We start from the raw sequence: 20,763 nt of genomic DNA, 5'->3' as shown, positions 1-20,763 counted from the left end.
TCCTTGGGCGCCACTTTCAGGGGTCCTGACTGTGAAAACTATCAAGCGCGTCATTTTCAGACTTAACTTATGAATATAAACTCAAACACGTGAGGTAAGACAACCCTTTCAGTAAACACACAACCGTGTTTACATCTGTCATGGAAAACATGACTGTTCGTGTGTATTCGGTGTGTTTGCGGGTTAAATGTATCGATGTTTGACTAATGAGCGGCCCGACAGCAGCTAACGGCTATTGCTAATTCATAAACATTAAATTAAAACATGAATATACGTAATTAAAATAACTGTATTACTGTTATAAATTAACTACATAGTACAAACTGTTCTTCTGTTGAGCTGACAGTGAAATGCATTCATCAGCTGGTGAATTTGATTGGATTTTATTATTGCAGCTGCTGTTTTAATGCTTTAATTTGCTTATTAATTCGTTTTTTTGGTCTTGATAGACTTTAAACATCGAAACTTTGACCATTCAGATATGTATGAACAGCAAATAAACCATTTTAATATTCATACACATTTAGGGAGGGTAGAGTCTCATGGGGTAACCTCCTCGTGGTCACTATAATGTGGTTCTCGCTGTCAGGGGGGCGTGTTGTGAGTTGTGCGCGGATGCCGCGGAGAATAGCGTGAAGTCTCCACACGCGCTATATCTCCGCGGTAACGTGCTTAACAAGTCACGTGATAAGATGCGCGGATTGACCTGGAGGCAAATGAGAGTCACTACGCCACCACGAGAACTTGGAGCACATAGGGAACTCCAAATTGGGGAGAAATGGGTGGAAAAATAATAATAAAAATCATGAATTTTTGAGTCAGGAATATCAAGTTTTCTTATGGTAACTCCATTTGACCCGAACAAAAAGTGCCTTTAAATAAAAAATATTAAAATACCTGATGTTTTTTAAAAACGGTTTTATGTTTTTTCTGTCACATGATAATAGAATTGATACCTGCATGTCGGGTACATCACCTGACTTTGATTTGGTGGACAAAAGTTAAAAATGTTTTTTTTTTAATATTTTAAAAACAAATTGTTTCACCGCTTTTTTTTTTTTTTTTAAGAAATAACACCAAAAAGGTATTTTTAAAAATGCAACAAATGTAACCTTTTAATGATCCTTTAATTTATTTTTCACTGTTTACAGATGGTTACACCCCAGAACAAATATGGGAACAAACATGCGCTCATGATGCTGTTTACAGAAATACCGTCTTTCTTAAAGAGACAGTACTGGTTTTATCATTCAAAAATTACTTTGAACTCCAAAATTGACAAAAATGTTCATCGTAGTAGAGATGTATTCAAGTAATTGCTTAGTATAATGTTTTTACACAGTTTTGAAAAGCGTAATCGATCCTGACCAAAAAAATAAATGAGCGTCACGTCAATGACCCAAATTGTTATTATTTTGTTTTATAGTAGCAGTATGCCTGCTGAGCGCAAGAAGTCAGTCAACATGGAGGAGAGAGAGACGGGCTCCTTCAGCAACAAGGACCGAGAGAGAGACCGAGATGCAGACAGACAGGCCGCCACCTCACGGGAGAAGAGCAAAGACGAGACCAAAATGAGTGGGAAGAAAGACGGAGGCAAGACGGCAGAGGAGAAGAAGAGGCGAGCCGAGGAGGACAAGAGGAGGAAGGACGAGGAGAGAAAGAATAAAGAGGAGGAGAAACAGAGAGCTGAGGAGGAGCAGAAGAGAAGAGAGGAGGAGGAGAAGAGACAGCAGGAGGAGCAGGAGAAGAAGCTGCTGGAGGAAGAAGCCAAACGACAGAAAGAGGAAGTGGCCGCTCAGCTGAAGTAAGAGCGACTCTCACATATGACTCGACTGAAGTGTATAGGGGGGGGACTGGGGCAGGTTGTCACAAAAGCTATATCTGAGTAACAGATAAGTCCAGTTGTGCTAATGGTTTCTCTAGCAGAGGTTTTTGTATGTTAGTTTCAAGCATCTAGTTCAAAACGGTCTATAATTAGAAGAATGTTTGTGAATTATACCATACAAAGGACATTTTCACACATCATATTTTTGTTATAGCTCTTGGGTGAACAAGCGAACATAATCAAACCACACTGGCACACATTTAGACAGGAGTCGGATATATCATGAAGGTTTTTATGGGGGCAGGTTGTTACATGTGATGTCATAAACTTACACAATTTATATTCTTATTTTATTACAGTATTTGTTGGCCAAAGCAATGTGTTGATACTTTTGTATGAACTGCAGTGCCTTGCAAAAGTATTCAGACCCCTGACCAATTCTCTCATATTACCGAATTACAAATGATACACTGAAATTATGTTTGATATTTTATTTTAAAACACTGAAACTCAAAATCAATTATTGCAAGGTTACATTTTTTGTTGTTGTTGTTGGGAAATATTTTTATGAAAACGAAAAAAACTAAAATATCATGCTTGCATAAGTATTCACCCCCACACATATTTGGTCGAGCCAACTTTTGCTGCAATAACGGCTTTAAGTATTTTGGGGTTCCAGCTTTGCACACTGTGATGAAGTGATTTTGGCCCATTCTTCTCGGCAGATTTGCTCCAGGTTGTTCAGGTTGGTTGGGTGACGCTTGTGGACTGCAATTTTCATATAGTGCCACAGATTCTCAATAGGATTGAGATCAGGACTTTAACTGGGCCACTGTAGGACATTTATCTGTTTGATCTTGAGCCACTCCAATATTGCATTGGCCTTGTGCTTGGGATCATTGTCCTGCTGAAAGGTGAATTTCAAGTCAAGTGGTCAAGTCAAGTGGTTTTTATTGTCGTTTCAACCATATACAGTTAGTACAGTACACAGCAAAACGAGACAACGTTCCTCCAGGACCATGGTGCTACATAAAAACAACAAAGGACCAACATAGGACCACATGAGACAACACAACGAAATAAAATACCTATATAAACTACCTATATATACCTATATAAAGTGCACGTGCAAACATGTGCAAAAAGTACAGGACAGTACAACAAATTACTGACAATGAACAGGACAATAGACAGTGCAGCGCCGACCAGTACTCAGTAGTGTAAAAAGATGACAGTTTCTAAAAATGTAAACATAACATACTATGAGATAATGTTCTATGCACATAGCAGTTATTGAGGTAGCAGACAGTTATAAAGTGACAGTTATTAAAGTGCAACTCAGGATACGTGTGTGTGTGTGTGTTTCAAACCAGTCTCTGAGTATTGAGGAGTCTGATGGCTTGGGGGAAGAAGCTGTTACACAGTCTGGCCGTGAGGGCCCGAATGCTTCGGTACCTCTTGCCAGACGGGAGGAGGGTAAAGAGTTTGTGTGAGGGGTGTGTGGGGTCGTCCACAATGCTGGTTGCTTTGCGGATACAGTGTTTTTTGTAAATGTCTTTGATGGAGGGAAGAGAGACCCCAATGATCTTCTCAGCTGTCCTCACTATCCTCTGCAGGGCTTTGCGGTCCGAAGCGGTGCAAGTCCCAAACCAGGCAGTGATGCAGCTGCTCAGGATGCTCTCAATAGTCCCTCTATAGAATGTAGTGAGGATGGGGGTTGGGAGATGTGCTTTCCTCAGCCTTCGAAGAAAGTAGAGACGCTGCTGGGCTTTCTTGGTGATAGAGCTGGTGTTGAGGGACCAGGTGAGGTTCTCCGCCAGGTGAACACCAAGGAATTTGGTGCTCTTGACGATCTCCACAGAGGAGCCGTCTATGTTCAGCGGAGTATGTTCACCTTGTGCTCTCCTAAAGTCAACAACCATCTCTTTTGTTTTGTCGACATTCAGGGACAGGTTGTTGGCTCTACACCAGTTCGTCAGCCGCTGCACCTCCTCTCTGTATGCTGACTCGTCGTTCTTGCTGATGAGACCCACCACGGTCGTGTCATCGGCGAACTTGACGATGTGATTCGAGCTGTGCATTGCTGCACAGTCGTGAGTCAGCAGAGTGAACAGCAGTGGACTGAGCACAAGCTTCAGTTTTTTAGCAGAATGAAGCAGGTTCTCTTGCAGTATTTCTCAATATTTTGCTCCATCCATTCGTCCTTCAATTCTACAAGATGCCCAATCCCTGCTGATGAGAAGCAACCCCACAGAACGATGCTTCACTGTAGTGATGGTGTGACTTGAGGCATAGTGTTAGATTTGCGGGACACATAGCGCTTTGAGTTTTGGCTCTATCTTGGTCTCATCTGACCACAAAACCTTCTCCCTCATCACAGCTGTGTCACTCACATGCTTTCTGGCAAACTCCAGACGTGCTTTCAGATGGTACTTTTTGAGTAACGGCTTCGTTCTTGCCACCCTCCCATACAGGCCAGCGTTATGCAGTATTCTTGATATAGTTGACTGGTGCACCATTACTCCACTCCCAGCCACTGAACTCTGTAGCTCCTCAAAGGGAAAGTTGGCCTTACTGTGGCTTCTCTCAGAAGTCTCCTTTTTTGGCACTTTTTCAACAGCACGTTACGGTTCAACTCGACTCTACTCGCTTTGCTTTTCCACTGCTGTTTAGTGCTGCCTCAACATGGGAGGGATTATAGGCTGATCGTCATAGTTGCGCCGCCTCTACTGACGTGACATCATCTTAAACGCGACAATAAACAATAACACGACCGCTAGCTGTTAGCTACTAGCTTATTGTGCTGCATAAAAGCAGTTGTTGCACTTTGGTCTACATTTTCCTTCAGATTCACAGCCTGACCAATTTGACTGCGACTTTAATGATTCACGGGTGGATGCCGATGATAAAGTAATTGTGTCCTCGTTAGGGCAATTTCTTTCATCGGTGTAACCTTGCAGCTTCCACAGCACAGGGGTTGAATACTTATGCAAGCAAGATATTTAATTTTGTATATATATAATTTCCCACCAATGTCACCTAACAATAATTGATTGCGTTTCAGTGTTTTAAAATAAAATATCAAACATATTGAAATTTCAGTGTATCATTTGTAATTCAGTAATATGAGAGAATTGGTCAGGGGTCTGAATACTTTTGCAAGGCACTGTATGTAACTATTTCCATAATTGGTGTAAAGCATGTAATAGGCTGTTTAATAAGTAGATTTACAAATTTTTTGTGTGTTTGTGATGGTGGTGACACATTCCCCCATCACCCCTCAGAAACTACATATACATCCAAGTATTATATGTGGGAAAGAACATTTTTGAGCATCAAAATTACTCTGATGGAAATGCAAATTATCGATATAATTATCGAGTGCCGATTTTATATTTTTCCATTTAACTTTACAACATAAATCCTTTGTCAACATGTCAAATGCCGAGAAACTCGTTTGGAACCCGATGTAGTCGAGAAAAATGTCATTAATGTAAAAAATGTTTGTTTCACATGACAGCATTTACATCACATCTGTCCTCGCAACAAACAGCATAGTGGAGAGGAACACTTGGAGTGAAGAGGACACTCAAGTGTTCCTCAATTTATTTAAAGACAACAATTTTATCGTTAAAAGGCCATTTGAATGGAAATGAGACGAGACAGCAAATTTAGCAATAAAAATTGATGATAACAGAACAGCACAAAAAATAGATGCAAACTTGGTTAACGTTTACATGAAACATACACCACAAATTACCATATATATTGGGGCAAGTTGTCACAAAAGTTCAACGTATGTTCAGAAGACTTTAAGGTATGATTTGGGTCATTTCAGCTGCATTGTGAACATGGCCAAAATTGATACGTTTGTGCATTAAAACAAATAATTTTAATCCGAACAGTTTACATTTGCTAGAAAAGTTTTTGTAAATTTGGGCTTTATAAATACAGTTGTTCCTCTGTTTGTGTGGTCAGGGAGAAGGAGGAGGCGGAGCAGCTTCATCAGGAGGCGTGGGAACGACATCATGGTAGAAAGGAGCTGCGTGTGAAGAACCAGCACGTGCAGGAGATGCGTCCAGAGGAGGCGTTCTTCAGTCGCCTGGACTCCAGTCTGAAGAAGAACACGGCGTTCGTCAAGAAGCTGCGCACACTCACGGAACAGCAGCGCTGCTCGCTGTCGCAAGATTTCGACTCGCTCAACCTGAGCAAGTACATTGGTGAGGCCGTGAGCTCCATGGTGGAGGCCAAGCTGAAGCTGTCTGACGTGGGCTGCGCAGTGCATCTCTGCTCGCTCTTCCACCAGCGCTACGCCGAATTTGCACCGTTGCTGCTCGCCACCTGGAAGAGACACTTTGAGGCCCGGAAAGAGGAGAAGGCGCCCAACGTGAGCAAGCTGCGGACCGATCTGCGGTTCATCGCCGAGCTCACCATCGTGGGGCTTTTCACAGATAAAGAGGGGCTCTCGCTCATCTACGAGCAGTTGAAGAACATCATCGGCGCCGATCGTGAGACGCACACTCACGTGTCGGTCATCATCAGCTTCTGCAAGCACTGCGGAGACGACATCGCCGGTCTGGTGCCGAGGAAGGTGAAGAACGCTGTGGAGAAGTTTGGACTGTCGTTTCCTCCCAGTCAGATCATTAACTCCGAGAAACAGCAGCCGTTCCAGAACATTCTGAGAGAATACTTCACCTCACTCACTAAACACCTCAAAAAAGACCACAGAGAGTTACAGAACATCGAGAGACAGAACAGGTCTGTATATCCTTCACTAAGGGGTGAATCTTTGTGATTTTGTCGTCAAGACATACTTTGAATATTGGCTAGACAAAGTGCTGTCTGAAGGTTTTAAACAGCTTTAAAAGTCTTGAGGTTTTTTGGACGTAGCTTGAACGTTCTAGAAGATTACCGCCAACATACTGATAATAAATGACATACACAAAACTGCTAAAATTGCTCTGTCTGTCTGTAGGCGTATTCTGCACTCCAAAGGCGAGCTCAGTGAAGACAGACATAAGCAGTATGAAGAGTTCGCCACCACCTATCAGAAGCTGCTAGCAAACACACAAACTCTGGCTGATCTTCTGGACGAGAACATGCCTGATCTTCCTCAGGACAAAACCGTACAGGAAGGTGGGACCGCCAACACTCCCTACCCATCTCTCTCTTTGTTGCACAGTGTCATCTCAAGAAGAAATATTTGTCTCTCTTATAAAACAGATGTATGTTGAATGATGTGTTTGAAAGTTGCACATTTTGTGTGTCAGAACACGGTCCAGGCATCGATATCTTCACTCCAGGGAAACCGGGAGATTACGATCTGGACGGAGGGATTTGGGAGGATGAAGACGCCCGTAACTTCTATGAGAATCTGGTGGATCTGAAGGCGTTTGTTCCTGCGATCCTCTTCAAAGACAATGAGAAGAGCAGCCAGAACAACAAAGGTACTGATCTTTAGTGACAGTGTTGGGGGGGGGAATTTTTAAAACAGCTCAAATGACTCAAATTAGTGCTTGTTCCTCCCCAACTCTGGTGTGGTGTGTTTACAGAGGGCCATGAGGGGAACAGTACAGAGGAGTTGGAGATGGAGCTGGAAGCTCTGGACATCACTGATGACACGATCGATCTAGACCCAACTGATGAAGTCGAGAGTGAAGACCTGGCCAAAAAATTACTTGAAGAGCAAGGTAGGGTCTAAAACAGACCCGGTATGTTTACATGCGCTATTATAACTCGAGCTACAGCGTGTTTGTGCGCAGTCAAGCTATAGTCTTCATCCGAGAAACAATTGTAATGGAATATTTGAGGTTGCATGTTACATCGGACTAATTCTGGCATTACGGATTTGACATTTGCTGTCTAGTGATGCAAACTAACAGTAGAAAATACTCATTGCCAGAATATCAAACCATTTGTATGCCCTGCAGATAGAGTCCAGACATCAGGAAATGTTCAGTCTAGATGCATCAAAAATGGACATAGAAAAAGGAACAACCGTCCAAAACGCTTTGAAACATGCAGTATGTGGTATCTAGTTGGGGATGTAAAGGTTCAAATGTCTCACGGTTGGGTGTGTATCATGGTTTTAGGGTCATGGTTTCAGTACTCTTCTGTATTTGTTATGTTCATAAAATAAATCACATCTGCAAAAGCTAATTAGAGTCAGGAGTTGGCAAACCTGGCATCCAATTAATGTATTGAATAAATTAAACAGTTTATATGCTGCGATTGAAATTGAACATTTATAGTGAATGTAAGTGTACTGACTGATGAATGACCCGACAGAACTGACCTTAGGGTCACAGAGAGGTCAGAGTATAAAGGGTAAACGGGTGACAGTGCAGGGACGAATTGAGGGAAAGTTCTAGAGTTTATCTGGATCCGCCGCTGTAAGTTTGAATTTTCATGTCATTCATTTGATGTTTGTATGTTTGTAGAACAAGAAGATGAGGAGGCGAGCACCGGCTCTCATCTCAAACTCATCGTCGACGCTTTTATCCAACAGCTGCCAAACTGCATCAACAGAGACCTGATTGACAAGGTGAACACATGCACGCTGTTCGTTCTAAAAATACTTGCACAAATATAACCAGCGGAAGATATACACAGACTTAGAATCTAAGTTGGTTTTGTTTTGGTGTTTTCAGGCTGCAATGGACTTCTGTATGAATATGAACACAAAGTCTAACCGCAGGAAGTTGGTTCGAGCTCTCTTCACGGTGCCAAGACAGAGGTGTGTGTTCTAGCTGCACACACACACACACACATGTATAGCCGTCTGGTGTGTTACTGGAAGATCATGGCACTAGCATGCGCCAAGGTCAAGGGTTTGACACCCAGAATAAAATGAGCAGCTGTATGAGCAACTGTTTTCTCTGGACACTAGATGGTGCTGTAGTACTTTAATCATGTCACTTAAATGTGTGTTCATTCTGATGAGATGTGGAAGTGTGGTGGTAATGATCGTGTGTGTGTTTGTGTCAGGTTGGATCTGTTGCCGTTCTACGCTCGTCTGGTGGCGACTCTGCACCCGTGTATGTCTGACGTGGCTGAAGATCTTTGTTCAATGCTCAAAGGAGATTTTAGATTTCACGTGAGGGTCTTTTACACAAGCATGCACACACACAGAACACAGAAAATAACTAATTAAAGCGAGCCTCTCTGTGTGTGTGTCACAGATCAGAAAGAAAGACCAAATCAACATCGAGACCAAGAATAAGACGGTGAGGTTTATCGGGGAGTTGGCCAAGTTCAAGATGTTCTCCAAAACCGACACGTTGCACTGCCTCAAGGTGAAGAGAGATGCTCCGCTGACACTGATAATGTGTACGGCCCTGTATATTCAAGCGTCCCTAATGCCCTGTGTGTATGTGTTTGTACGCAGATGCTGTTGTCTGATTTCTCTCATCATCATATTGAGATGGTGTGCACGCTGCTGGAGACGTGTGGACGGTTCCTGTTCCGCTCACCTGACTCGCACCTGCGTACCAGCGTCTTATTGGTTTGTCCTCTGTTGCTTACATAGTTTATTTATATAAACAGTTGAAGTCAGAAGTTTACATACTGTTTAGCAAACTACATTTAAAGTCAGTTTTTCATAATGTCTTATATTTAATGTTAGAAAACATTCCCTCTCTTGGGTCAGTTAGGATCACTACTTTATTTTAAGAATGTGAAATTTCAGAATAAATGTTGAGAGAATTCTTTATTTCAGCTTTTATTTCTTTCATCACATTCCCAGTGAGTCAGAAGTTCACATACACTGTTAGTATTTGGTAGCATTGCCTTTAAATTGGGTCAAATGTTTTGGAGATCCTTCCACAAGCTTCTCGGATTGAGGGCAGGACTTTGTGATCACTCCAATATCTTGACTTTGTTGTCCTTAAGCCATTTTGCCAAAACTTTGGAGGTGTGCTTGGGGGGTCATTGTCCATTTGGAAGACCCATTTGTAACCCGAGCTTTAACTTCCTGTCTGATGTCTTGAGATGTTGCTTCAATATATCCACATAATGTTCCTTCCTCATGATGCCATCATCTATTTTGGGAAGTGCACCAGTCCCTCCTGCAGCAAACACCCCCACACCATATTGCTGCACCCCCCATGATTCACGGTTGGGATGCTGTTCTTCGGCTTGCAAGCCTCACCCTTTTTCCTCCAAACATAACGATGGTCATTATGGCCAAACCGTTCAATTCTTGTTTCATCAGACCAGAGGACATTTCTCCAGAAAGATCTTTGTCCCCATGTGCACTTGCAAACTGTAGTCTGGCTTTATTATGGTGGTTTTGGAGCAGCGGCTTCTTCCTTGCTGAGCAGCCTTTCAGGTTATGTTGATATAGGACTCATTTTACTGTGGATCTAGATACTCGTCTACCTGTTTCCTCCAGCATCTTCACAAGGTCCTTTGCTGTTGTTCTGGGATTGATTTGCACTTTTCACACAAACTACGTTCATCTCTAGGAGACAGAATGCGTCTCCTTCCTGAGCGGTATGATGACTGTGTGGTCACATGGTGTTTATACTGGCATACTATTGTTTGTACAGATGAACGCGGTACATTCAGGTGTTTGGAAATTGCTCCCAAGGATGAACCAGACTTGTGGAGGTCCACAATTGTTTTTCTAAGGTTTTGACTGATTTCTTTTGATTTTCCAATGATGTCAAGTAAAGAGGAACTGAGTTTGATGGTAGGCCTTAAAATACATCCACAGGTGCACCTCCAATTCAGTACGCCTCCTATCAGAAGCAAATTGTCCAAAGGCTTGACATAATTTGCTGGATTTTTCCAAGCTGCGTAAAGGCACAGATAACTTAGTGTATGTAAACTTCTGACACACTGGAATTATGATTATAGTCAATTAAAAGTGAAACAATCGGTCTGTAAACATTGTTGGAATAATTACTCGTGTCATGCACAAAGCAGATGTCCTAAACGACTTGCCAAAACTATAGTTTGATAATATTAAGTCTGTTGAGAGGTTAAAATCATAAAATAATTGAAACAAAGTGTAGGTAAACACCTGACTTCAACTGTATAGATAGAGCGGCAGTTCTGTGGATGGAAGAGGTCAACAGAGAATGGCCAGACTGGTCTACAGTAACTCAGATAACCGCTCTGTACAATTGTGGTGAGAAGAATATCACGTCCGAATGCTGTTCTGAGATGCAGGTCGGTGCTGTTTTGGAGGCACGTTGGGGACCTACACAATATTAGGTGGCTTTAATGTTGTGGCTGATCTGTGTGTATGTCTATATAGAGAGACAGATAGATATCTCTTTTTAGTACATAAACATATGTAGTAATATACACTACCAGTCAAAAGTTTGGACACTCTTCATCCCGTTCACAGTGACACGGTTGTGTTTGTGTTTTCAGGAGCAAATGATGCGTAAGAAACAGGCTCAACATCTGGATGTGCGTTACGTGACGATGGTGGAGAACGCCTATTACTACTGTAACCCTCCACCGATGGAGAAGACCGTTCGCAGGAAGAGACCTCCGCTGCATGAGTACATCCGAAAACTCCTCTACAAAGACCTGTCAAAGGTCACTACTGAGAAAGTACGTCAAACACACAGTCTGAACAGATGTACAGGAACAAGATTATAAAATGAAACCATGCTTTCAAAAAACACTTTTTTACTGCAAAAATGTCTTTTTATTTTACAATAAACATAATATTTATTCATACATATTTTTTCTCCATAACATAGCACAACTGACCGTGTAGACCTTTTATTATCTTTAATAATATATATGTATTTATTATGTACTGGTAATTTATTCCTTTCACTGTACAAACATAATTTGGTCTTTTTTAAATTATTAATTTAAAATGTTTTATTATTTATGTACCAGTAATTTATTCCCTTCTCTGTACAAGTTTAACACAACTGACCCTGTAGGTCTAATTAAAACTTGTATTTAATTGAAAGTAAATTAGTTTTAAACATTTGTTCAGTTCATTTTGTTACTTGTTTATTATGAAGAAAAATGACCAAGAAGATATTCTCTGGATCCGGCACTCCAGATAAACCACAAGCTGTTGACATTGTTGTAGGAGAAGTATCAACATAAAAAAACAAGCAAAATCAGATTTGAGCTTTTGTCCAGGTATGCAAACTGTACTGGGAGTATGAAAAATATGCTCAGCATAAAATGCTTGGGTTTAAAAATGGGTGCAATAAATAGCTTTTACAGAATACAGTCACACATATTAAGATCATCTCTCAGTGCTCGCTACACTTCTGTCACTTATTGTGTGTGTGTGTGTGTGTGTGTGTGTGTGTGTGTGCAGGTGTTGAGGCAGATGAGAAAGTTACCATGGCAGGACGCTGACAGTAAGAGTTATCTCATCAGTTGTATGGTCAATATCTGGAACGTTAAATACAACAGCATCCACTGTGTGGCAAACCTGCTCGCTGGACTCGTGGCGTATCAGGAGGACGTGGGAATTCACGTGGTGGACGGCGTGCTGGAAGACATCCGCCTGGGCATGGAGGTGTGTGTGTGTGTGTGTCTAAAAACAATATGGTGGATATTGTGTGGCGCTCTATAGCGAAATATAAATATTGTTTTGTCATTATATAGCTAGAAATAAATAGGCAGGATTAGTTCAGATTAATGTGATTATGTTTATAGCAAAACTTGTATTGAATATTTTTTCATTTCAATTCTGTCAATTGAAAGTGAGCCTGGAAGTGACTCCTTTAATGAATGATGTTTGTTTTTCAGGTGAACCAGCCGAAGTTTAACCAGCGTCGGATCAGCAGTGTGAAGTTTCTGGGCGAGCTGTATAACTATCGTATGCTGGAGTCTGCCGTCATCTTCAGAACGCTGTTCTCGTTCATCTCGTTCGGTGTGAACACCGATGGCTCGCCGAGCCCCCTCGACCCGCCCGAGCACCTGTTCCGCATCCGTCTGGTCTGCACTCTGCTTGACACATGCGGACAGTACTTTGACCGCGGATCCAGCAAGAAGAAACTCGACTGCTTCCTCATTTACTTCCAGGTTAGCTCCACCCTTTCTGTGAACCAGCCAATCATAGACAGATTATAAAATACCCTTTCTCATTAATGTATACAGCATGGTTGCATCTAAGTGTGTGTGTGTGTGTGTGTGTGTGTGTGTGTGTGTGTGTGTGTGTGTGTGTGTGTGTGTGTGTGTGTGTGTGTGTGTGTGTGTGTTTTTAGAGGTACATCTGGTTGAAGAAGAGTTTAGACGTGTGGACTAAAGACCAGCCGTTTCCCATCGATATTGAATACATGATGACAGACACACTGGAGCTGCTGCGGCCGAAAATGAAGCTGTGTTCGTCTCTGGAGGAGGCCTGCGCTCACGTCACACAGCTGGAGAGAGAATTCCTCATCAAACTAGGTAAAACACTCGTTTAACACTCTTTGTGTACTTGTTTTGCTAGTCAATAATTGTCTCACTATCTGATGTAGTGAAAATGAGCCAAACTTCACAGGTTTATAAAATGGCCTAATCATGTTTTGATTTAAAGTGCAAATGTAATTCTTATTGGATTTACCGCCTTCAGCGGGAAGTGATGAGATCATTTTACATTTAATGAGGACAGATCTTATAAATGGTGTGTTTACACGGAGCATTTGATTTGTCACATTAGCAATCATGCAGTAATTACCCTGATTGAAGTCTTACAAGCTTCAGAATCACATTTACAAGTCAAACATGACCAAATGAATGACATCATGTAAGAGACATTCATACGGGAAGTCACACTGTAGATTCAAAAGTCTGTTCATAAGGGGGGTTTGGGTAGCTCAGTGAGTTTTGACACTGAATATCACACCTGGAGTCGTGAGTTTGAATCCAGGGTGTGCTGAGTGACTCCGGTCAGGTCTCCTAAGCAACCAAATTGGCCCGGTTGCTAGGGAGGGTAGAGTCACATGGGGCAACCTCCTCGTGGTGGTGATTAGTGGTTCTCTCAATGGGGCGTGTGGTGAGTTGTGTGTGGGTCGTGGAGAGTAGCATGAGCCTCCACATGCTGTGAGTCTCCGCGGTGTCATGCACAACGAGTCACATGATCAGATGCGCGGATTGACTGTCTCAGAAGTGCCGGCAACTGAGACTTGTCCTCCGCCACCCGGATTGAGGTGAGTAACCGCGCCACCACGAGGACATACTAAATAGTGGGAATTGGGCATTCCAGATTGGGGAGAAAAGGGATTAAAAAAAAAGTCTGTTCATATAAGTCATTTGTTTTGGAATCAGACTACACTGGTCGTGCTTTAGATTCAAAAGACGCTGTTCATATGAGTCATTTGTAAGGGAATCGGATTAAACTTGACAAATTGAAAAGGCTCCGCTCGAAAAAGTCACACTGGTCACGCTGTAGATTCAAAAGACTGTTCATAAGAGTCATTTGTTCAGGAAGTAGATTTTACTGGTCGTGTTTTACATTCAAAAGACTCAAAAGCTGGATATTTCACACTGTAGATTCTAAAGAACCGACTCATAAGAGTGATTAATTCAGGAATCGGACTACACCGGTCGCTCCGTAGATTAAATGTTGCAGTGCTGCTGAATGTTACCCCAAGAAACACTGTCAGAGTATTTCAGCATTGTGTTGCATCCGCAGAGCCGGAAGAATGCACGTTCGAACATCATTCCAGAATCAAGGGAATTGATGATAAATGAAAGCGTTTTCTAGGAGTAGGGATAGTCTGAAGTCATTGTTGTCTTTAAATATGAATCTATAGTTTGTCCTCATTAAGCAGTTGTTCTGCTGGTCGTTCCACTCCAGTGTTGTTTCTTTCCATGTTGAGCAGCATTCCAGCGTGTGACACATTCGTTTGTTGCATGTGTTCATTCATGAACTCTTCACACCTTCATGCCTGACGTGTGCCATGAAAAAGACGTGCATTCCTGCAGCAGGTGTAATAGTATCTGTGTGAATGAGGAACTGCCAGACACAAAGAGACAATTGTTTTTCTGGAATGCTGTAGTCAATCTGGTTTTAAACAGTCATTCCAGGTGAATTCTGGAATGTTGGTCTATTTTTATCTCTTGGACTATCTGGATGCTGCTGTTTTGGTCTCGTTTGGTCAGTAGCAACATTCCTTTGTGTGTGTGTGTGTGTGTGTGTGTGTGTGTGTGTGTGTGTGTGTGTGTGTGTGCGCGCGCGTGTTTTTGTGATTTACAAGGACAATTTTGTAAGTTACAAATTAGTAATTACAAGGGTATTATGCTATAAATGTGATTTATGAGGACATTTCTAGTGTCCCCATAATTCAAATCGCTTAAAAATCATACTAAACAATGTTTTATTGAAAATGTAAAAATGCAGAATGTTTTCTGTGAGGGTTAGGTTTAGGGGTTGTGTTAGGTTTAGAGGATAGAATCTATAGTTTATACAGTATAAAAGTCATTATGTCTATGGAAAGTCCTCATAATGATAGGTAGACCAACATGTGTGTGTGTGTGTATCTGTGTGTGTGTGTGTGTGTGTGTGTGTGTGTGTGTGTGTGTGTGTGTGTGTGTGTGTGTGTGTGTGTGTGTGTGTGTGTGTGTGTGTGTGTGTGTGTGTGAGACCAGGCCTGGAGAAGGACGGCCGCAGCTCCAGTTCGATGGGAGAGAATGATGCTCTGGATGAGGAAGATGACGATGATGAAGATGACGGAGGAGCCGACACTGAGGAACAGTCTGGAAATGAGAGTGAGATGAACGAACCCGAGGAGGAGGTGAGTGTTCTCAAATATGTGTGATTGACAGCTGTAAACCCCGCCTCCTTTCTGTAGATGTCCGTCGAAGGGTCTGTTTAGATGAACTAGTTTAAGCATTGATATCTGTACTGCAAAACATAATTAGATGTAGCTGGACGTTTATTGGAAATATGGATGAAACATTCTGATAACGGTGTGTCCAGGAGGGCTCAGAGAATGAGGAAGAGGAACGTGAGGAGGAAGAGGAGAACACCGACTATCTGACCGACTCCAACAAAGAGAACGAGACCGATGAGGAAAACAATGTGAGTGAGATGTGGGGTCAAAGGTCACGCTGGTGTATGAGCTGTGATTAAAGCTAACATCTCTGTTGTGATTTTTCAGGAGGTGACGATCCGCGGTGGAGGACTCAAACACGTGGCGTGTGCTGAAGATGAAGACTTCATCCAGGCGCTGGACAAAATGATGCTGGAAAACCTGCAGGTGCACAAACATGATGTCATTTGCGTTGTTCTGCGAGTGCACAGCCAAAAAGTCTAGTGTTACACTCAAGATCATAAAGAACGTAAATAATTCAGTGTACACGTTGGTTTAGAGCAGGGGTCGGGATGGCTAATTTGTCATACAGCCTAATCCTGGAGAACAAGGTTTGTAATTAACTCCCGCCAAATACAGATTTCTCACCGGCAAAAGAAAAGCCGTCATTGCTTGTGTCGGATTTGCTGTTTGTTCAGAGGTGTGCAGCGGGACCCTGTCTCATGAGATCCACTAATATTAACCACGAGGAGGTTACTCCATGTGACTCGTCCCTCCCTAGCAACCGGGCCAATCTGGTTGCTTAGGAGACCCGGCTGGAGTCACTCAGCAAGCCCTGGATTCAAACTCGCGACTCCAGGTGTGATAGTCAGTGAGCAATTTGAATTTAGAAATGTCTTTTGTTTACGTTTTTCGTGTTTGAATAAATTAATAACGTTTTTAAAGCAAAATTAATAAAGCAAAGACATTCACTGACCCTCAGCAGGAGGGTTGACGATATAATCAGATATCAGGATGTAAAGTTACTGTTTGAAAATAGTTCATTATTAGGTTGTGAAATGGCTTTTTGGAAAAAAATGCATCAACCAAAAATTACAAAATTGTCTCCTTAATGAAAAAAGGTTCCTGACCCCTGATTTAGAGAAAGTTCTGCTGTACTTATTCTCTGTGTGTGTGTGTGTGTGTGTGTGTGTGTGTGTGTGTGTGTGTGTGTGCGTGCGTGTGTGTGCGCGTGCGCTGTGTGTGCCTGTGTGTGCCTGTGTGTGTGCGTGTGTGTGTGCCTGTTTGTGTGTGCGTGCGTGTGTGCGTGCAGCAGCGCAGTGGAGAGGCAGTGAAGGTCCATCAGCTTGATGTGGCGATTCCACTGCAGTTAAAGAGCCAGTTGAAGAAAAGCCCCGCCCCCTCCTGCACTGCAGATGCAGACGCAGACATCACAGACACCATGCAGTTCGTCATGCTCACACGGAAAGGCAACAAGCAGCAGGTACAAGTGTGTGTGTTTGTGCGCGTGTGCTTTAGTTTACACCCCCAAAGCCACATACTGAACACATCCTACAGACCCAAAGCCGCTCCAACACACAACGTCATTGTTTTCATTCTGCTGCTGCGCTCCATGAGTCCACTGAGACTTTTGGAAATGTGACATCAATCTGACATAGAAGTCAATTTTAATCTGGGGTTTAATCTGTAAACATTAAAATACTGTTTCAAAAGTATAGACACAAGACATAAACAATATGTGTGTTAACATGATTTTACTCTGATATAATCACTGACTGACCACATCTGTGTGAAGTTATAGACAATTTTACACTAAACTATAAAAACGATGATTTAAACAACTTTACAGCTCAAATAGTTTAAACTGAAGAATTAAAGTGCTTTTATAAAATGATAAGCTTCACATTTCTGTCTTTAACAACACAATTGGCCCCATTGACTTCCATTGTAAGTGCCTCACTGGAACACATTTGTGCTTTTTTTTTTATTTAAAGAAAAGGAGGGATGAGTCTAAACAATTTTTTTATGCCACAAATACTGTCGCTTGAGCTTCAGATCTCTGAAATTGCCTCTGTTATGTTCTCAAACCATTGCTCTGTTTGTTTGATCATCCTGACCAGCCCGACACAGCATCTTTTTCTCAACCAATGATGTGAGTTTTGGGGCGGGACTATCTGTTTTTCCAACAAATGGGAGATGTTTAGGAAACCAAATCATTATTTAACAACAAAAATGACACATTTCAACTTTAAGAAGTGAATGTAAAGAATAAAAGTGAATGAGTTGTGATGTCTCTGTGTGTGCAGTTTAAGATCTTGAACGTGCCGCTGTCGTCTCACCTCGCGGCGAATCACTTCAATCAGCAGCAGGCCGAGCAGGAGGAGCGCATGCGCATGAAGAAACTCACGCTGGACATCAATGAACGACAGGAACAGGAGGATTATCAGGGTAAGCGGCGAATTCACGAAACAGTTGCGGCATTTAGCATCTGTTATTACAGCGCAAAACCGTCTTATTCACGAACCACCACAATCTCATTTAGGCAAGCGCAATCAGCACTGAAATAGCCCTGCTACTCATTAACATTCCTTTCTGCACAATCACGGTGCCTATCTATGTTAACCTTGTGCGACCCCGCGTCCACATGCATGGCCGTTGTATTTTGGATTCGCTACACACAACGCAATGCGTCATTTAAGGGTTAAACTTCAGGCGCACCGAGTCACGTGACACAACAGCATGATGTTAGTTTCCTTGAAGCCCTTCTACAGGTGCAGAGCCAACAAAAGTGCCTCTGGTGAGAAACCTCTAAGTGTTTTTCATTGAAACCTGTTTGTGTGTAACGTGTAGAGTCTCTAGTTTCATTTGATATCTCGCTTTAATAAATTCATTCATTTTTTGCATGTCAGTGCGCTGATAAACATGATGTCCACATACGTGGATTGTGGGTCATTTATTCCCTCAAAAGTTGAAAAATAGTTAATGTGTCTTTCAGAGGCTTTATATGGAGTTATGATGAAAATAAGATGCATTTAAAACTGTTCTGAGACCAGTGCAGACAGACAGCACACTGGAGGTTAAGTCATGCACTAAATAGGGAGCAAGGGAGCATCCTATAGCTCTCCTATAACTGTTCTGAGACCAGTGCAGACAGACAGCACACTGGAGGTTAAGTCATGCACTAAATAGGGAGCAAGGGAGCATCCTATAGCTCTCTATAACTGTTCTGAGACCAGTGCAGACAGACAGCACACTGGAGGTTAAGTCATGCACTAAATAGGGAGCAAGGGAGCATCCTATAGCTCTCTATAACTGTTCTGAGACCAGTGCAGACAGACAGCACACCGGAGGTTAAGTCATGCACTAAATAGGGAGCAAGGGAGCATCCTATAGCTCTCCTATAACTGTTCTGAGACCAGTGCAGACAGACAGCACACTGGAGGTTAAGTCATGCACTAAATAGGGAGCAAGGGAGCATCCTATAGCTCTCTATAACTGATCTGAGACCAGTGCAGACAGACAGCACACTGGAGGTTGAGTCATTCACTACATAGGGAGCAAGGGGGCATCCTATAGCTCTCTATGCAGTTAAGTGCGTTCACTCCTAAAATCTGATCAAAAGTTCAGTTTCAGGCTGCAGATGATGTTTGGATCACTCAACATGTTTGACACACATGGGACGATGATCATCAGTGCATAGATTCACCATTTGTAATGGATCATTTTATTTTAAAATGGTTGGCTGTGATTGGATGATGCTGGACGTTACTTTGAATCTGAATTAATTATGATCATTTCTGATTAACATCCAACGTGCAAATTGCATTCAGCTGCGATTTTGTGGCCTTGTTTGCACTGTTTCCTGATGTCCAGAATTCCTTGAGTGAATCGTGCGCTAAACACCTCTTTTACCAGGTGCTGTTCGATGTCCTTGATGTTTCTCAGTGTTTGTTGTTGTTGATTGCTGGTGTTTATGTTGTTGTTGTTTTAGAGATGATGCAGTCTCTCGCTCAGAGACCCGCCCCCGCCAACACAAACAGAGAACGCCGCCCGCGATACCAGCACCCAAAAGGAGCGCCCAACGCTGACCTCATATTCAAAACTGGCGGCAGGTCAGACTCGCACACACACGCCGGCTTTGTCCCAAGCATATCCTGCTCTCTCTCACTGACCCCTGACCCTTTCCTTTTTTTAGGAGACGCTAAAGATGTCAGGATGAGCAAATGATGAGTCAAAGAGAGCAAGACAGATGCAGAGAGACACCGGTGCATTTGGACTGGCCTGCTCTGGGACGGAGACCCTCCCATTATGGACACCTGCCTCACCATGGCAACCAGAGAGGACCACCCATCAGCTGGTGTACACACAAATAACGCTGAACTGGGGCGTCCGCATGGACACGCACAGAATGTTTTGTCTGATGGTCTATTAGTGACATGAAGGAAAACATGTCCGAAAACATTCATCCGATCTATTCAAGTCTTTCTCCTGGTGTCGTTCTCTCCCTCAACCGGCCCGTTGTGACCGTTTCTGAGCATTTGGAGCTCTTTCACGATGTGCATGGGATAACGGAGCCGCTAACATGCTAGCTGTGGCGGTAAAGTGACTCTGTGACTGTAAAAGCCTCTCATTAATCTCCATGCAGTGTTTCTATGCTCAAACTCTCGTATTTTCTGCCCGTCACATCGGCCGTGAGTCGGCTCTGTGTGCAGGTGATGTTATTCTAAGATGGCCGATTAGAATGCAGTAGAACCGGACACAAATATGTCTGTGGGTGAAACAGGTAAGTTCTGTCTGAGGGGTGTCGGGTACTTACAGAGACGGTCTGGATTTATGAACTGAAGAGTGCTCATGACAGCTTTTGAAGTTTTAGATGCTCTTTACAAAATACTAATTAAATCTGCAGTTTTTGCTCTTCATTTTGCGTGTGTGTGTTTATGTGTGTGTATCCACAGTCAGTTGTAATAGTTTGCGCTTTAAAATGTTAAAGTGATTATTTCTTCATCTATTCATTCATTAGGTTACCTGATTAAACATCTCTGTCAAAGGTGTTTCAGTGAGTTTTGAGCCTCATTATGATGAACCCGACTAATAATCTGTTCCTATAAAAAAATGGATGCATCCATAACCTGGAAGAACACCCAACTTTGGCCTGTTTTAACTCAAAATCAAATGTGCATGTGTGCAAATAAAGTGCTTTGTTCAAAT

General features: G+C 42.5%; 1 protein-coding gene across 2 annotated transcripts; it reads left to right on the top strand.

The window, feature by feature from the left end:
* Positions 1-9: 9 nt before the first annotated feature.
* On the top strand, positions 10-20,757 carry upf2 (UPF2 regulator of nonsense mediated mRNA decay). 2 transcript variants are annotated; one of them, XM_052118347.1, is made up of 22 exons: positions 10-94; positions 1,427-1,804; positions 5,804-6,583; positions 6,801-6,961; positions 7,096-7,272; positions 7,378-7,515; positions 8,266-8,369; positions 8,476-8,561; positions 8,813-8,921; positions 9,007-9,120; positions 9,213-9,329; positions 11,207-11,392; positions 12,129-12,332; positions 12,566-12,841; positions 13,024-13,207; positions 15,392-15,537; positions 15,723-15,824; positions 15,904-16,002; positions 16,868-17,038; positions 17,862-18,003; positions 19,547-19,667; positions 19,751-20,757. In XM_052118347.1, the coding sequence occupies exons 2-22, from the start codon at positions 1,434-1,436 to the stop codon at positions 19,758-19,760; spliced, it is 3,798 nt and encodes a 1,265-aa protein (XP_051974307.1). In that variant the 5' UTR covers positions 10-94; positions 1,427-1,433; the 3' UTR covers positions 19,761-20,757. The 2 variants fall into 2 exon arrangements, with proteins under 2 accessions (XP_051974307.1, XP_051974306.1); XM_052118346.1 differs by having other exon boundaries at positions 27-94; positions 1,430-1,804.
* The last annotated feature ends 6 nt before the right edge of the window (positions 20,758-20,763 follow it).

Source organism: Xyrauchen texanus, chromosome 45 (genome assembly GCF_025860055.1).
Source record: "Xyrauchen texanus isolate HMW12.3.18 chromosome 45, RBS_HiC_50CHRs, whole genome shotgun sequence".
Taxonomy (NCBI): Eukaryota; Metazoa; Chordata; class Actinopteri; order Cypriniformes; family Catostomidae; genus Xyrauchen; species Xyrauchen texanus.
Note: the sequence above shows the minus strand (reverse complement) of the source record. Positions and strands in the feature narration are given on the sequence as shown.